The sequence below is a fragment of the Eleutherodactylus coqui genome, chromosome 1, assembly GCF_035609145.1.
Source record: "Eleutherodactylus coqui strain aEleCoq1 chromosome 1, aEleCoq1.hap1, whole genome shotgun sequence".
Classification (NCBI taxonomy): Eukaryota; Metazoa; Chordata; class Amphibia; order Anura; family Eleutherodactylidae; genus Eleutherodactylus; species Eleutherodactylus coqui.
In genome coordinates, this window is record NC_089837.1 from 399,542,347 (window position 1) to 399,561,090 (window position 18,744).

Sequence of the window (18,744 nt, forward strand, 5' to 3'; positions counted from 1 at the left end):
ATTTACTTATACTCCGCCCATTTGCAGTACATATGACTACCCTCAGCACAATCCAAAATGCATACACTAGACTCCCTTAACAAATACAGATGACACCAGACACACACACAAATGCTTAAAATATACCTTTTAGTCTATTTGACGTCAGAAATTTCAATGTGGGAATTCTGCCACACTGCAACTCTTAGACTGGGTTCACACTGGGTGGATTGGCTGTGGAATTTCCGTGTGGAAATAACCCACACAAAACATGTGCGGAAACAGACTTATGGCACGGAATTCAAATCCCCGACATGTCAATTATGTCACCAACTCCGCTGCAGAATTCACCATGAAACACGCTTCAAAACCCGTACTAAAATGGTGTGGGATTGGAGGCATCCATTCCGCAGCTGATTTTAGCGGAATGTCCGCAGTGGACATTCCACTGGAAATCAGCCCCGTGTGAGCACAGCCTTAAAATCTGGCAATTTATTTTATTTTTTTAAACTGTATTTTTATTAAATAATTTCAGAGAACAAAGTACAGAAAAAAAGAAAAGAAAACTTGGTAACATAAAAAAACATTCTACAGGGTATTTTGAAAAAAGGCTACATACACTTTAGACATAGAAGTATTACTTTAGCAAGGCAAAAAAAGAGTTTTACAAAGAAAGCAGTAGCTAATAACAGTTAAACCACAGAGTGAAAACTGTATGAAAAAGAAAAAAAAAAGGAATGCCTTTGATACAGTATTTAGATCACATCTTAAAACCTGCCTAACCGAATAATCAAGTTAATTGTGATTAAGACAAAAACAAAGGGAAAGATGTAAAGGAGGGGAGGGGGTGACACAGGCAGTAGTTGGCAAAGATGAAAAACATAGCAATTTATTTTAATAGACAGGAGCATTATTGAGTTATTATTTCCTTTTTCCTTCTCTCTTAGGACAGATAGATGCGTATCCCAGGCATGCTTACATTTATCTATTGTTGATTTTGTAAAGGCATCTGCTGGAAGTTTCTTCCAAACATCTACTCCTCTTTCAATAAAAAATGTTTCCCCCAACTGATCTCAGATTGTGCCTCATTGTTCTAGTGTTTAGCTTCTTAATTAAAACACTTCCCTCCTGAACCTTGTTCATACATTTAACATATATGAAAAGGTTTTGATCGTGTTCCCTCACTTCCTTTTTCCTTCACGTTATACAATTAAGTTTTTTAAGTCTTCCGTGATAAGTTTTGTTCTTAAAACCTTCCACCCTTTTTGCAGCCCGTATTTGGGCTTGTTATATTGACGTCTTTTTGTAGCTGAGGTCTGCATAAGTGAACACAATATTCCTGATATGTTCTCACCAGAGCTATATACAGTAGGATCACAATCTCCCTCTTTCTACTGGTTAGACCTCTAGTTATGCAGCCGAGCATCCTACTTGCTTTCTTTGCTGTTGACCTCACTGTTTACTCATTTTGAAGCTGTCAGAAACCAGAACCCCTAAATCCTTCTCTTCTGAAGTCCTGGATAAGACAGAACAGCCAGTATAATACTCAGTCCGAGGATTCCTTTTCTTCAAGTGCATTACTTTACATTTACTTCAGTTTCTATTGCTTCGACTATCCATCCAATGAAGCTAAATAGTTTTCCATGTTCAATACATTATCAGCAACATCAAGCCTACTGTACACTTTTGTGACATCAGCAATCAGACAAACCTTACCTATTAAACCTTCTCCTATGTCTTTTACGAACATAGTACAAAGAATAGGACCCTGTTCATAATAAACTGTATTAACAACAATCCAATATCTATCTTTTAACCAGCTGTGGGACAACGTGATCACTTTTTAAAACTTGGATAGTCCCTTTAAAGGTGTTCCCAAGATTAGAAAAAAGTGCCTGCTGTGTTTTCAGAAAGAGTGCCACATCTGTTCATTGGCTGTGTCTGGTATTGCAGTTCAGCTATATTCATTTCAATGGGAATGAGATGCAATATCAGACACAGCCTATGGATAAATGTGACTGTTTTTGGAAAAACAGCAAATCCATATTAGTACTGAGCATGGTCCAATTACACCTAGTAGAGGTCTCTCTAGACATTTCTGAATAGGGATACTTTATATCCCTGTATATCCCTATATATTAATTTTCCCTCAAGATACAACAGTGGCATCTATGTTTTATTTTACTAATATAGCACCATATTATATTCTGCAGAACTATACAGATATTATCCCCATTCACTTTAAAAAATGTTTGAGAACACCACCAGTCCTTCAATAAAGTCCAACCCACCGCTCTACTTGGTAAAGGCTTAATAAACAAAACATTGCATACCTTATGTATTGTATGGGATACTGAATATGACTGGAGCAAATACATGCTGAAAGTTCTTGTCCCCAAATAGGCTCAAAATCTAATTTCCATATCTCACACTCTGAGGTAAGTCTGTTAGTATGCTTTTAGTGTGTGGGTAGGAGCTGAAATAATGTACCTTGAAGACAGCTGTACAATCATGGCAGCATGTAAACTCCATGTTTCTCATGGTTTGATTCAAGTCTAGTACCCCAGTACTACAAAGCAATAGTAATAACCAGTAAGCTGTGTGCTTTGCTTAAAAAGGGATTGACAGGTTTAGAAAACCGAAATGCTCTATTATGGAATTGTGAGTTAATAGGGAGGTGTTCCCTGCTCAGAATCTTCATCTCTTAGCCAAGCACTGAGCAACTACAAGGAAGCATCTCTGGAGGACACAGCATGGCTATACATTATATGGATGGTCCCTGATTTGATCAGGAAACTATGTAATGTTGCTGGGTATCCCCAAAAGATTTTAGACTGCTGGGGATTCCAGGATCAGTATAGCTTACTGCTGGATAGCCCTCTGTCTAACACAGACCAGCCCTTTAAGTAAAAGTAAAAGCTACTAGTTAAAGCATACTTGCCAACTTTTTAGAAGTGACATCAAGAAGACTCCAAATTTGGGAATAAAAAGCAGTGTGCGTAGCTTTATACGCAAAATTTTTCCTGCCACTCATTAATACAGGACACTCCACCAATTCTACTGTACAACATTTCAGTGATAAATAGTACATATGACCACCTTCAGCACACTCCGAAACAAATACACCAAGCTCCTTAAATATAGACAACCCACCAAACCCCTAAAATGAACATATAGACCCAACATCTCTATAACAGCGCTCGTCTAATTCACATACAGCATGGACATGAAGCACATGTACAAACTAAGGCATGGAAGAACTCTGCAGCTCCAAGAAGACTGAACATCTTTCACTCTAGGAATGACGGGGGAACGTTGGACGGAAAGGTGACTGCAGTTGGGAATAACCAGTATGCAGAACTCCTATTTGTACTAGGAGAAGAGTTGCCAGTCAGAGCAAGTAATGGTTTTGACTCATGAACTACATAAGTAGAAAATCCTACATGATATGGCATAATGACAAAATGTCAATCACACTGCAAGAAGAGGCACTCCATACAAAAAATACAACAAAGCCCAGCAAATCACCCAGCAGTGAAGTGGAAAGCCACCAAGATGGCATAGGAATGAGCAGTACAAAAGGGAGGCAGCAGATAAATGCTCAATGCATGACTGCAGGCATTAGGAAGGGGGAGGATGTTCTGCTTCTGCCTGCTGCTGATGTTGACAGGGCTCTAACACCTACTCACAGCCATCATGAGTTCCATGGCATTCATGTCATGCTGCCTGTACAGGGCACTCCGTGTCATCTTCCAGTTGTCTTTTGTGATATCTGGTATCGGGTGGAAGTGTGGAGAATCCTAGATACCTAGGAGATTTGACAGCTCTTTCGGGAGTCCAAGAGGTCTCCCCTTTTTCCAAAAGTCACCCATATGTTTTGGGATAGTTGGCAAGTGAAAACTGTGCTGATTGGTAGCTATGGGCAACAAAGACTTTCTTTTAGGCAGATTCATAAATCTGCCCCATTATCTTTATTATTCCACAAAATCATAATCTATAAAGCTGGTAGTTGGAAAATAAAAAACTGCTATTTTTCTATTTATTCTTGAATATTAAGGATTCCATTTTTTAAAATCTAGGTAATGTAAAACAATATTTATTTCTAGACCTGCAGCGATCCAGTATATTATGCACTCTGTGCTTGTGACATAAAGATGAATAATTAATCTGCAGAAAAGATATGAAAGGGTTTCCCCATTTCTTTATCACAGCAGGAGAACTCTCTATCTATTCATATCTCATTCCCCGGGGTCAGTTCATTTCCGTCTCAGCCATCTGCTTGTCGACTCACTTTTTTGTGGGAATCCCTTTATAAAAGAGATTTTCATCTGTAGCTCATGTTTGATATGATATTCTGTGCTTGCAAGTACAATTTTCAATTAGAAGATTTGTGCTGTAAAAATTAATTGCAATATATCAAATAATGTGCATATAAACGCTGCTGCTAAAAGGATATGTCCTTCAGACTTTATTTTGTATTACTTTTTAATTTTCCATCTTCTTATCTGAAACATTAATCTTATATACAGTAGGCATACTTTTTTGCATAACATTAAAGTTCTATGTAACTCTACAAAAGAGAAGAGAGAGAAGTATATGTGTTCAGCTTGCTTTTAATTTCAACCAAAATGTACTGAATTTTGGTTTTCAGAGCATTTGGTTTTCTATAGCACGATTTGCATTAGAAAAAAAAATCATATTGTAAATAGAAATACAAACAAACCAAAATATATGGTGCGTTTTTTAACATATTTAGTGGAAAAACATGTATTGTTGCAACAGGAAACTAATGTTCTCCCTATTGTGAGACGCTGAAGGAGTTAATCCCGGATGGTCGCTATTAGAGATGAGCGAACGTACTCGTCCGAGCTTGATACTCGTTCGAGTATTAGCGTGTTCGGGATGTTCATTACTCGTAACGAGTACCACGCGATGTTCGGGTTACTTTCACTTTCATCTCTGAGACCTTAGCGCGCTTTTCTGGCCAATTGAAAGACAGGGAAGGCATTACAACTTCCCCCTGCGACGTTCAAGCCCTATACCACCCCCCTGCAGTGAGTGGCTGGGGAGATCAGGTGTCACCCGAGTATAAAAATCGGCCCCTCCCGCGGCTCGCCTCAGATGCGTTGTGAGATAGCTGAGGGACAGTGCTGTTGGTGTCGGAGCTGCTATAGGGAGAGTGTTAGGAGTTAGTGTAGGCTTCAAGAACCCCAACGGTCCTGCTTAGGGCCACATCTAACCGTGTGCAGTAGTGTGGAGGCTGCTTTTAGCAGTGTTGCACTTTTTTTTTTTTGGTATATTGGCCGTGCAGAGCATTGCGCCCTGCAGTAATACTCCAGGGACAGAATTGTGTAGGCAGGGCCAGAAGACATATATTATAGATTGAATATACGCAGTGGTCCTTTTCAAAAAAATATTGGAAAAAAATCTATTTGGCCTGCCTGTCACTGTGCTCAGTGTTCTGGGTCCGTGTCTGCTGGGGGTAGTAGTTCTCCAAATAAATACGCAGCCAGCTAAGTGTTACAGCAGGCGTGCGCCAAATTATTTCCTGGGGTTCCGTAAACGAAGTCAGCCTCCAACCACAGGCCAATAAGCGGCACATTTAATTACAGCGTTCTGTTTCTGCACTACTGCTAATACACCATGCTGAGGGGTAGGGGTAGGCCTATAGGACGTGGACGCAGGCGAGGACGCGGAGGCCCAAGTCAGGGTGTGGGCACAGGCCGAGCCAGTGCGGTGGCCAGGGGTAGAGGCAGGGCCAGACCGAATAATCCACCAACTGGTTCCCAAAGCGCCCCCTCGCGCCATGCCACCCTGCAGAGGTCAAGGTGCTCTACGGTGTGGCAGTTTTTCACAGAGACGCCTGACGACCGACGAACAGTGGTGTGCAACCTTTGTCGCGCCAAGATCAGCTGGGGAGGCACCACCACCAGCATGCGCAGGCATATGATGGCCAAGCACCCCACAAGGTGGGACGATGCCCGTTCACCGCCTCCGGTTTGCACCACTGCCTCTCCCCCTGTGCCCCAACCTGCCACTGAGATCCAACCCCCCTCTGAGGACACAGGCAGTACCGTCTCCTGGCCTGCACCCACACCCACACCTCCGCTGTCCTCGGCCCCATCCAGCAATGTCTCTCAGTGTAGCGTCCAGACGTCGCTAGCGCCACAGTTTGAGCGCAAGCGCAAGTACGACGCCACGCACCCGCACGCTCAAGCGTTAAACGTGCACATTGCAAAATTGATCAGCCTAGAGACGCTGCCGTATAGGCTTGTGGAAACGGAGGCTTTCAAAAGCATGATGGCGGCGGCTGCCCCGCGCTACTCGGTTCCCAGTCGCCACAACTTTTCCCGATGTGCCGTCCCAGGCCTGCACGACCACGTCTCCCGCAACATTGTACGCGCCCTCACCAACGCGGTTACTGCCAAGGTCCACTTAACAACAGACACGTGGACAAGCACAGGCGGGCAGGGCCACTATATCTCCCTGACGGCACATTGGGTGAATTTAGTGGAGGCTGGGACAGAGTCAGAGCCTGGGACCGCTCACGTTCTACACACCCCTCGAATTGCGGGGCCCAGCTCTGTGGTGGTATCTGCGGGGGTGTATGCTTCCTCCACTAAACCACCCTCCTCCTCCTCCTCCTACGCAACCTCTGTCTCGCAATCAAGATGTGTCAGCAGCAGCAGCACGTCGCCAGCAGTCGGTGTCACGCGGCGTGGCAGCACAGCGGTGGGCAAGCGTCAGCAGGCCGTGCTGAAACTACTCAGCTTAGGAGAGAAGAGCCACATGGCCCACGAACTGCTGCAGGGTCTGACAGAGCAGACCGACTGCTGGCTTGCGCCGCTGAGCCTCCAACCGGGCATGGTCGTGTGTGACAACGGCCGTAACCTGGTGGCGGCTCTGCAGCTCGGCAGCCTCACGCACGTGCCATGCCTGGCCCATGTCTTTAATTTGGTGGTTCAGCGCTTTCTGAAAAGCTACCCCCACTTGTCATACCTGCTCGGAAAGGTGCGCCGGCTCTGCGCACATTTCCGCAAATCCCATACGCACGCTGCCACCCTGCGGACACTGCAACATCGGTTTAATCTGCCAGTGCACCGACTGCTGTGCGACGTGCCCACACAGTGGAACTCTACGCTCCACATGTTGGCCAGACTCTATGAGCAGCGTAGAGCTATAGTGGAATACCAACTCCAACTTGCGCGGCGCAGTGGGAGTCAGCCTCCTCCATTATTTACAGAAGAGTGGGCCTGGTTGGCAGCCATCTGCCAGGTCCTTGGAAAATTTGAGAAGTCTACCCAGATGGTGAGCGGGGATGCTGCAATCATTAGCGTCACCATTCCTCTGCTATGCCTCTTGAGAAGTTCCCTGCAAAGCATAAAGGCAGACGCTTTGGAATCAGAAACGGAGGCGGGGGAAGACAGTATGTCGCTGGATAGTCAGAGCAACCTCATGTCTATATCTCAGCGCGTTGAGGAGGAGGGGGAGGAGCATGAGGAGGAGGGGGAAGAGACAGCTTGGCCCACTGCTGAGGGGACAGATGCTGCTTGCCTGTCATCCTTTCAGCGTGTATGGCCAGAGGAGGAGGAGGAGGAGGGGGAGGAGCATGAGGAGGAGGGGGAAGAGACAGCTTGGCCCACTGCTGAGGGTACAGATGCAGCTTGCCTGTCATCCTTTCAGCGTGTATGGCCAGAGGAGGAGGAGGAGGAGGATCCTGAAAGTGATCTTCCGAGTGAGGACAGCCATGTGTTGCGTACAGGTACCCTGGCACACATGGCTGACTTCATGTTAGGATGCCTTTCTCGTGACCCTCGCGTTACACGCATTCTGGCCACTGCGGATTACTGGGTGTACACACTGCTCGATCCACGGTATAAGGAGAGCCTTCCCACTCTCATTCCCGAAGAGGAAAGGGGTTCGAGAATGATGCTATACCACAGGGCGCTGGTGGACAAACTGATGGTAAACTTCCCATCCGACAGCGCTAGTGGCCGAAGGCGCATTTCCGCGGCCCAGGTAGCAGGGAAGGCGCAGAGATCAGGCAGCATGTACAGCGCAGGCAGGGGAACACTCTCTAAGGCCTTTGACAGCTTTATGGCTCCCCAGCAAGACTGTGTCACCGGTCCCCAGTCAAGGCTGAGTTGGCGGGAGCACTGTAAAAGGATGGTGAGGGAGTACATAGCCGATTGCACCAGCGTCCTCGGTGACGCCTCTGCCCCCTACAACTACTGGGTGTTGAAGCTGGACACGTGGCCTGAACGCGCGCTGTATGCCCTGGAGGTGCTTGCTTGTCCTGCGGCTAGCGTCTTGTCAGAGAGTGTGTTTAGTGTGGCTGGGGGAATCATCACGATAAGCGTACCCACCTGTCAACCGACAGTGCCGACAGGCTTACACTCATCAAGATGAACAAAGCCTGGATTTCCCCAGACGTCTCTTCTCCACCAGCGGACAGCAGCGATACCTAAGCAATACGTAGGCTGCACCCGCGGATGGAAGCATCGTTCTCTATCACCATCCAAAACGGGGACCTTTTTGCTTCATCAATCTGTGTATAATATTCATCCTCCTGCTCCTCCTCCTGAAACCTGACGTAATCACGCCGAACGTGCAATTTTTCTTAGGCCCACAAGGCTCAGTCATATAATTTTTCTAAACAATTTTTATACGTTTCAATGCTCATTAAAGCGTTGAAACTTTCACCTCAACCAATTTTTATTTTAACTGGGCTGCCTCCAGGCCTAGTTACCAATTAAGCCACATTAACCAAAGCCATTAATGGGTTTCACCTGCCCTCTCGGTTGGGCATGGGCAATTTTTCTCAGGTACATTAGTACTGTTGGTACACCAATTTTTGTGGGCCCTCGCCTACAGTGTAATCCAATAAATTTTTGGCCCACCTGCATTACAGCTGACATAACATCAGCTGTGATGGGCAATGCAATGGGATATATTTTTGTACCGCCGGTGAGTTCCAGGGAGCCACCCATGCCGTGGGTCCACAGGGAGTTGTAACTGCATGTGTCCACTTCTAAAGAACCCCAGTCTGACTGGGGCATGCAGTGTGGGCCGAAGCCCACCTGCATTAAACATGACATTACTACCTCAGCTGTGATGGGCAATGCAATGGGATATTTTTATGTACCGCCGGTGGCTTCCTAGCACCCACCCATGCTGTGGGTCCACAGGGAGTTGTAAATGCATCTGTTCCCACTTCTAAAGAACCCCAGTCTGACTGGGGCATGCAGTGTGGGCCGAAGCCCACCTGCATTAAACATGACATTACTACCTCAGCTGTGATGGGCAATGCAATGGGATATTTTTATGTACCGCCGGTGGGTTCCAGGGAGCCACCCATGCCGTGGGTCCACAGTAAATGCATCTGTTTCCACTTCTAAAGAACCCCAGTCTGAATGGGGCATGCAGTGTGGGCCGAAGCCCACCTGCATTAAACATGACATTACTACCTCAGCTGTGATGGGCAATGCAATGGGATATTTTTATGTACCGCCGGTGGGTTCCAGGGAGCCACCCATGCTGTGGGTCCACAGGGAGTTGTAAATGCATCTGTTTCCACTTCTAAAGAACCCCAGTCTGACTGGGGCATGCAGTGTGGGCCGAAGCCCACCTGCATTAAACATGACATTACTACCTCAGCTGTGATGGGCAATGCAATGGGATATTGTTATGTACCGCCGGTGGCTTCCTGGCACCCACCCATGCTGTGGGTCCACAGGGAGTTGTAAATGCATCTGTTTCCACTTCTAAAGAACCCCAGTCTGACTGGGGCATGCAGTGTGGGCCGAAGCCCACCTGCATTAAACATGACATTACTACCTCAGCTGTGATGGGCAATGCAATGGGATATTTTTATGTACCGCCGGTGGGTTCCAGGGAGCCACCCATGCTGTGGGTCCACAGGGAGTTGTAAATGCATCTGTTTCCACTTCTAAAGAACCCCAGTCTGACTGGGGCATGCAGTGTGGGCCGAAGCCCACCTGCATTAAACATGACATTACTACCTCAGCTGTGATGGGCAATGCAATGGGATATTGTTATGTACCGCCGGTGGCTTCTTGGCACCCACCCATGCTGTGGGTCCACAGGGAGTTGTAAATGCATCTGTTTCCACTTCTAAAGAACCCCAGTCTGACTGGGGCATGCAGTGTGGGCCGAAGCCCACCTGCATTAAACATGACATTATTACCTCAGCTGTGATGGGCAATGCAATGGGATATTTTTATGTACCGCCGGTGGGTTCCAGGGAGCCACCCATGCTGTGGGTCCACAGGGAGTTGTAACTGCATGTGTCCACTTCTAAAGAACCCCAGTCTGACTGGGGCATGCAGTGTGGGCCGAAGCCCACCTGCATTTCATCTGACGTTAGCTCTGCTGTCCAGGGCACTGCAATGGGATACATTTATGTACAGCGGGTGGGTTCCAGGGAGCCACCCATGCTGTCGGTGCACACGGAATTCCCATTGCGGAGTTGTACCTGCCTGTGACTATTTATAAAAAACCGCGGTCTGACTGGGGCATGCAGACACCTTGACAGAATGAATAGTGTGTGGCACATAGGTTCCCCATTGCTATGCCCACGTGTGCAGCTCCAGATGGAGGTGGCACAGGATTGGATTTCTCATTGCTTCTGTACAGCATTGTGGACTATCGCCCCGCCCCTTTTAAAGAGGGTCGCTGCCTTGCCGTGCCAACCCTCTGCAGTGTGTGCCTGCGGTTCCTCTGGCAGACGCACTTATAAATAGACATGAGTGTGGCGTGGCATGAGGGCAGCTGAAGGCTGCGCAGGGACAATTTGGTGTGCGCTGTGGACACTGGGTCGTGCAGGGGGGGTTGGGCAGCATGTAACCCAGGAGAAGTGGCAGTGGAGTGTCATGCAGGCAGTGATTGTGCTTTGTTGGAGGTAGTGTGGTGCTTAGCTAAGGTATGCATTGCTAATGAGAGCTTTTCAGAAGTAAAAATTGTTGGGAGGGGGGGGGCACTCTTGCCGCTATTGTGGCTTAATAGTGGGACCTGGGAACTTGAGATGCAGCCCAACATGTAGCCCCTCGCCTGCCCTATCCGTTGCTGTGTCGTTCCCATCACTTTCTTGAATTGCCCCGATTTTCACAAATGAAAACCTTAGCGAGCATCGGCGATATACAAAAATGCTCGGGTCGCCCATTGACTTCAATGGGGTTCGTTACTCGAAACGAACCCTTGAGCATCGCGAAAAGTTCGTCTCGAGTAACGAGCACCCGAGCATTTTGGTGCTCGCTCATCTCTAGTCGCTATGTTTCGCCTGCATTCAGGTATTACGCCCGTTAAGTGAAGGGAGTTTGTGTCTCACTACGTGAGACACAGGGAAAAGCAAGGGTGACATGATCTCCAGCAAAGTTAGTTGCTGGAGATGCTTTTTAAAAAACATATTTGGGCCTGTTTTTTTTTCTTAAATGGATAGCAGGCTTGGTAGTGGGGCTGTCCATTCCACCCCCTCCCCTCCAGGTCTTATGGGGGATTAGCTACTCAGTTGCAGAGACTCGGTTTACCCAGTCCATAAAAGTCTGCAAAGCTGCAGACAGGAGAAGGCCGAGTACAGCTAGATGCTGGAAGCTGCTGGTCTCACAGGACGCTCTACCCCTGACTCAGGGAGGAAACTGGACTGTGTGGTTTTTAGTGCGGCTGCAGCAAGCCGTAAGTATAGACAGGGAAGAACTCTGTATAGTAAGTGCTGGATAACCAGGATTTTTGTTTATGTCTGAAGTTAAGGCTGTATTTTGTTTATTTTATGCTTTCTAATAAACACAGGCTAAGCCTGTATGGACTTTATCTGCTGTTGTGGTCTCTGACTGCTGCTCACACTGCAAGCTCACGCTCTACTTGGGCTAACTATCCCACACTATTCACTTCAAATCAGCTTGCTCTTTGGTAATACATATTAGACTATATCAAACGCAAAGCTATGAAATTAATGAATTTAGCCTATTAGAAAAACATTTCCACCATTATACTTTGTCAATAGAATCATGACAGGAACTGTGAAGGTATATAATAAATACCTTTGTAGACATGCCCTTGTTTAAATCGGAGGTTTTACATAATTGGTGTGCTCACTAATAGTCATCTGTAAGTGCTGGAGCACAGAAACAGGAAACCGACAGCTGGAAAAGCCCACGTGGCCCATCTGGTCCACCTTTATAATATTTCCTTTTCATTTCTCTTAGGATAGATCTATGCTTATCCCAGGCAGGATTGAATTTATTTATTGTTGATTTTCCAACCACATCAGCTGGAAGTTTGTTCCAAACATTTACTATTCGTTCAGTAAAGTAATACTATTTCCTGACATTTCTTTTGATCTTCCCCAAACTAATTTCAGATTGTGCCTCCTTGTTCTAAAGTTTAGCTTCTTAATACAAATACTTTTCCCCTGAACCATATTTAGACCTTTTGACATACTGCATATAAAAAGGTCCTCCTCTCACTTCTGGCTATAGAACCTAAGCAGTGACTAGTCATGGTGTTCTTGCCATTAGCTTGCCCATACTTGGCAGAGCTAGCATAAGGTCCTGTCTACAAAAGGTATTTACAAGCAGAGGCATAATAATCCACAGCATTGCTTCTAGGTTCCCTTTAAAACGAAGTAGGTCACTATTTTTTAGACTATAAACCGAATGTACTATACAATGTGCGACGTTAAATAGAATCCATAGATACATTTTTTTCTTTTCAGCATGACTCCACTATCCAGAGTGTATGCCTATCCAACACCATATGAAAAATTAGTGGTTGACCATCCGATGGGCGATCTACTGCTGCCTGCGGTCCAAGGTCTCCCCCCCCCAGTGATGCCCCTTTCTATCCTTAGTTACATCATCACTGCACTTGCGCTACACTGAACCAGCAGGTGCATGTGCGCGACATCAGTCTTGACTGTGAAGGACTCACAGCAAATGCCCTTGCTTACCATCATCAATAAGGTGCAAGTGAGGTACTGATGGAATACATGATGTCTACAGCGAGCTGTGCTGGAGTCATCACTAGGGATGGAAAGGGGCATTTTTTTAAACATTGGGGAGGATGTTGCACCGCCCATCAGACGGTCAACCAGTAATTTGTATATGATGCCGGATAAACATAAAGACTCATATATGGATAGTGGAGTCATGCTGCAAAGAAAATAGTATCTATGAATTCCACTTAACATCACACATTGTATAGTACTTCTGTTTATAGCCCCAAAAAATAGTTGACAAACTTCCTTTCAATTAACTGATTCATAGGCTTGGACAACATGAAAGCTGCTTTGAAATTACCCGAGATGATTTTATTTGCAAAACAAAACAATACTAGTAGTGTCTTGTAGGTTCATGTACGATAATGTTCAGTTTTATCTGCTACATGGTAAATAAAATCAGCATTTAGACTGTACTGAGTACAGAAAAAGTTCATAAATCGTATTTGTATAGAAGCATATGATTTCAGTGTTTCATATATTTTTCATAAATGAAGCCTTACATATTTAGGTCAAACCTATTATATATCCCCGTGGAGGCAGACTGGCTAAAAGGTAAAAACAAAAACTGGTGCCACCTGTCTGAAAAGGGCAATGGCAGCCTGATGTGCTTTACCCTCACATCTTCTGACAGCATGCAGCATTCTGCTATATGATAACATATGGTGGATTTCTTGGTCTCCTGCTTCTCTGAGAGTTCATTGCTGTCTCCTCGGCTGAATTGTTCCTAAACCCGTATCACACAAGCTGTAAGCTCAGACACATGTGCATAATAAAGAGGAAAAAACTGTAGAATATCAGGTGCAAAGCAGACATATCCAAGTTGTTCAAAACATCCTTTAGAAAAATAAAGTTTGCTATGTCAGCAAATAATTCACCTATGCAATAAAAAATAAATAATGCTTGGCTAAACATTCTACATTAAGCATCTATTACTAATCAGCATAAACTGTAATCACCTAAATATAGGTTTACTATATTCTACAATATGTAGCAGTAAGTGCCCCACGAGTCTACTTATATATGGCAGGTAGACTTTCTATTAGGATTCATTGAGACAAGCGTGTTTATATGTGTACATATGTGCGCACATAACCACGCATCTATTAGAACCATTGGTTCCCTATGGTGTGATCACATGTCCGTGTTCTAGAGGCTTGCAAACACACATACCTGAAAAACATGGGACATGCGTGCACCATAGGTCCGTGTCAATATTCTCCGCAGGGAGTCCCCTCATCACTAAACACTGTGACAGCACTGGGGGAACTACCTGGGGGAGTAAAGAATCCCCTGGCACAGCTATCACAGCACCTATGGTGCACGCATGTCCTATGTTTTGCAGGTTCGTGCGTTTGCACGCCTGTAAAACATCAACATGTGAACACACCATAGGGAACCAATGGTGCTAATAGACGCATGGTTTTGTGCGCACCTATGTACGTACACGCACACACACGCTTGTCTGAAAGCACCCTTGGGGGGTTAAAAAATAAAATCTTATAATTATTATTTTCCGTAACCTTCTTCTGACTGGCGTAACCTTATCATCTTTCTGTCGATAGGGTTGTATGAGCCATTATTTTTTGCAGGAATACCCACGGTTTCTATTGGTACCATTTTGGAGTACCCACAATGTTTTGATCACTTTTTGGACTGTGACCAAAAATCACAATTTGGAGTGTATTTTTTTGTGATAATATTCACTTTGCAACATAAATAATGTATTATTTTAATAGATAAGGCTTTTATGGACATGGAAACACCAGATAAGTTTTGATGTTTAATATCTTGTATTTTTTACAATAATAAAATAAGCTTTTTTTTTCCACTTGCCTTTTTTCTTTTTTTTTAAATCCTCAAAGTGGACTTAAATTTGGGATTGTCTGATCACTTATACCCTATACTGAAATACTTCAATTTTTAAGTATTGCAGAATATGGTATTTCTGTAGACATTCTAAAAAGACAGACCACAGGCTCACCTTAAAAAGCAGAAATATATGACAGCCTTGGGGGTCTTCAGAGGGCTCCGGGCTGCCATCACACCTAGACAACACCTCACAATCACATTGCAGGGAGGCCATTCGGATCCCCAACGCTGTTCAAGGCATTTAAAACTCAAAATTGAACACTGATCGTGTCTGTTGTCAAAGACCACTTACACTGGCCGTGTGTGGAGCAGGCTTGCCTCCCGATCCTGCTCTTTATACAACCTGTGTACCTAGGATGTACATATACGTCCCAGGTTGCTAAGGAGTTAATTAATAAAATTACTTTTGGACTATAATAAATGATTAAATAGATGGCAAAAAGATACACATTGAATACCATTTTGGCATTCCAATACTATGCGTAATTTTTTAAGAACAAAACTATATGAATATGGTGACACAGTCCAAGATTTTCAGCCCTATCGTAGTATTTTCCATTCCTACAAACAGGTCTTAATGATATTGGTGAATTAGTAATAACATTTTATATATCAAATTATAAATAAAAATCTTTTAAAAGATGAAATTGTACTTGTATATATTTTAAATGTTTTCTAAGTGTGTGATAGTATTCCATAAAGACCCACAATATATGGGGTTAAGTATAATTAAAAACAGATCAAATAAATAATAAATCCCTTCTGATATTCGTTTGATGCTTCTCTGCTATAAAAAAAAGGATTGAGAAAGTAAACAGACGCAAGAAAGCATTAAAAGATACAACTGACTAAAGCTAGCTTTCCACATTTTGCACTTGCGTTTCAGCTTATGCCTCTGAATCCAGTAAACATCTGAACTGTGAAGGAAAAGACATCAAAAACAACATGCTATGTAATTATGTAATGTTTATCTCACCTTGACAATTCCTCGGATATGCATTTTTGCAATCATCTCTGCAGTGTAAAGGAACATTAATAGGGTATCAAGGGCAATTGTCACATACTGAAGTGGAGGATAATGTTCAAAGGTCTTTGGGGTGTTCATACAAACGGAAATGACACTGATAATTGCACAAATGCGTAGTAATGAGTGCACCCACTGGAAAAGAGAGAACAGTTTAAGATAATTTTTTTAATGTGAACAGTTAACGCTACATGACAAGTATAATTTCAACCACGAACCAACCACTGTGTACAATACCTTTTCTTAGAACTAGTTTTCTCACTATCGTGCTGAACCACATGAGTGACATTGAAATTATAATTCAAAAATAAAAACAGGTTTAACATAAACCTATGATAAAGTGGTAAATCTACCTTTTTTATATATTTTATTTCAAAAAGTTAGCCTTTATGAATTGGAACTACTATGTATACTTAAAGATGCAAAAAAAAAGCACCCCATTAGCTAAAAGTAAAGGACAAGCAGTGAATGGGAAGCTAGGACTTAATGATAACAAATATAAAATCTCATGAAGAACGTAATCCTTTATTGAATATTTAATTTAAATATTTAATTTATTTAATTTAACCCCTTAAGGACCAAGGGCTTGGCCCTGGGTTTTATTCTCACACCATAGTAAAAATACACGCTGGGTTAAAGGGGTTGTCTCGCGAAAGCAAGTGGGGTTATACACTTCTGTATGGCCATATTAATGCACTTTGTAATATACATCGTGCATTAAATATGAGCCATACAGAAGTTATTCACTTACCTGCTCTGTTGCTAGCGTCCACGTCTCCATGGCTCCGTCTAATTTCGCTGGCTTCTTGCTTTTTTAGACGCGCTTGTGCTGTGCGGTCTTCTGCCTGGTGAATGGGGCCGCTCGTGCCGGAGAGCTGGTCACCGCGTCGTCATCGTAGCTCCGCCCCGTCACGTGTGCCGATTCCAGCCAATCAGGAGGCTGGAATCGGCAATGGAACGCAGAGAGCCCATTGTGCACCATGGGAGAAGACCCGCGGTGCACCATGGGAGAAAACCGCGGTGCATCCCTGGGAAAGGACCGGCGGCCATCTTAGGGAGAAGATTTTTTAAACTCCTTATTTCGTCGGATCGGTGAGTAGCAAGCAGTTTAAAAACCGCTTTAATTTGCTGTTTTATGCCAGGGGGGTGACAGGGGGAATGGGGTAATGTAAAATTTTGATGCTTGCCGCGAGACAACCCCTTTAAACCTTCTGCAATCCAGCAGGTCAGGTTCTCAGCTGTGAGAAACAGCCATGAACCCAAAGGAGCAGACAGATGCAGTTTATAACAGCGTCTGCCTTCTCTTTTATTGGGTACACAGTACTCAAGAAGCATTGTGTAACAAATGCAGGAAGCAGCACTGCCGTTTCCTGCATGGGACCCAGCAATCACATGATCACCGGCAACACCCAGCATGTCAGAGCTGCAAGATTATAGCAGACCCTAGTACGGGTCTCACTTTGACTATTGGTACTATAGAGGGATGTTTTATCCTGTAACTGGAGCTCCTATTAATGCTCCAGTTACAGTGGAAAACTGTGAAATAATAGAAAAAAACACAATACAATGTTCCCCAGAAGCCTGATATGCTGTGAAAAGGCACATACATGTTAAGTTAAAAAAAAATATATAGAATACAAAAAAAAAAACCCACCACCCACACCAACCGAAATTGTGACTATCTTTGACTTGTAATCTGAAACTATACCAATTATATATCAAAAACGTCCAAAACAACAACAAAAAAAGATATTTATTAAATAGCCCTATATGTTCCGAAAAAAAACAAAAATAATTGTGCCAGGCCAGGCAAAAAAATGGGGCCATAAAACCACCACATGCATAAAATCATTAAAATGTGTCTCGTCGTTTAGGACACCATCGGTGTTACTATAATGGTAAATTGCCTGGCTGGCATCCAGTTAAAAAATATGTGTAGAATGACACCGTTACATGAACCCAACACATTAAATGAATCTCATCGAATTAGCCCTAATGTTTTAGTTTTTAAAAATCCATAAACGCACACAAGTAAAGAAAGAAAATGAGGAAAACTCACTGGCTTGTTGATCCACAGGATATCAGCATTATCAGACAGGGATTCATCAGGGCCAAAATCAGTAACAGGCTGAGCCTCAACCCTTGAGCTTTGCTTTCGCTTCAGCATGCTATTATCACTTTTGGTCTTCTGTAATTGAAAAATAATAAAAGAAAAATGCTAGCACCAAGTACGGAATGGTGGAAGTACATATATCCTACAACTCTACAAGAGTTCAAGTGTGTAAATTAACATTGATACATAATTTCATATCATAGACATTGCTATATTACTAACTGTTAGGATTCCCTAATGTGTCATAATAAGAGACATATGTACCTATAGAAGAACATATATACTAGCCAGATGGGAAATCTACAGACGGGAATGCTAGAGTGCTGGATAGTCTTAAGTAACATTTGATACCATGAAGTATTGTCCCCCTTACACATGCTAATAAACATCTCACTGTATTGACCTCTTCCATGCAATACATTTTAGTAACCCTATGCTTACACACAACAAAAACACTTATAGTTTCTATAGCTAGGTTCACAACACATTTTTGCATCCTGTTGATGGGTCTTTTGTCTTTTTATGGTGAACCACACCATAAAAATTATGCCTGCACTGTTTCCTGTCGGAGAACAAAGGAACTGAATGCAAATAAGAGCCCTCGGGCTATTAACTGCTTTCAGCTGAGGCTTCATTTGCACATTAAATAGCTATTAAGTAGCTGAGTAGCTACTTAATAGTTTATGCAAAATGAATGCTCAAAGCTGTCTCTCAAACTGTTGTTTGAGCGATCTTTGAGCGATC

The 18,744-nt window shown here is 43.8% G+C and overlaps 1 protein-coding gene across 2 annotated transcripts in view; it reads right to left on the minus strand.

The window, feature by feature from the left end:
• NALCN (sodium leak channel, non-selective) overlaps positions 1–18,054 on the minus strand; it is a 421,791-nt gene extending 403,737 nt beyond the window's left edge. For both annotated transcript variants that reach the window (XM_066593014.1, XM_066593005.1), the window contains exons 1-2: positions 17,947–18,054; positions 15,840–16,022 (exon numbers count right to left, since the gene is read on the minus strand). In XM_066593014.1, coding sequence (XP_066449111.1) covers positions 15,840–16,022; positions 17,947–18,054 — 291 coding nt within the window. The remainder of the gene's footprint in view (positions 1–15,839; positions 16,023–17,946) is intronic.
• Between the last annotated feature and the right edge of the window lie 690 nt (positions 18,055–18,744).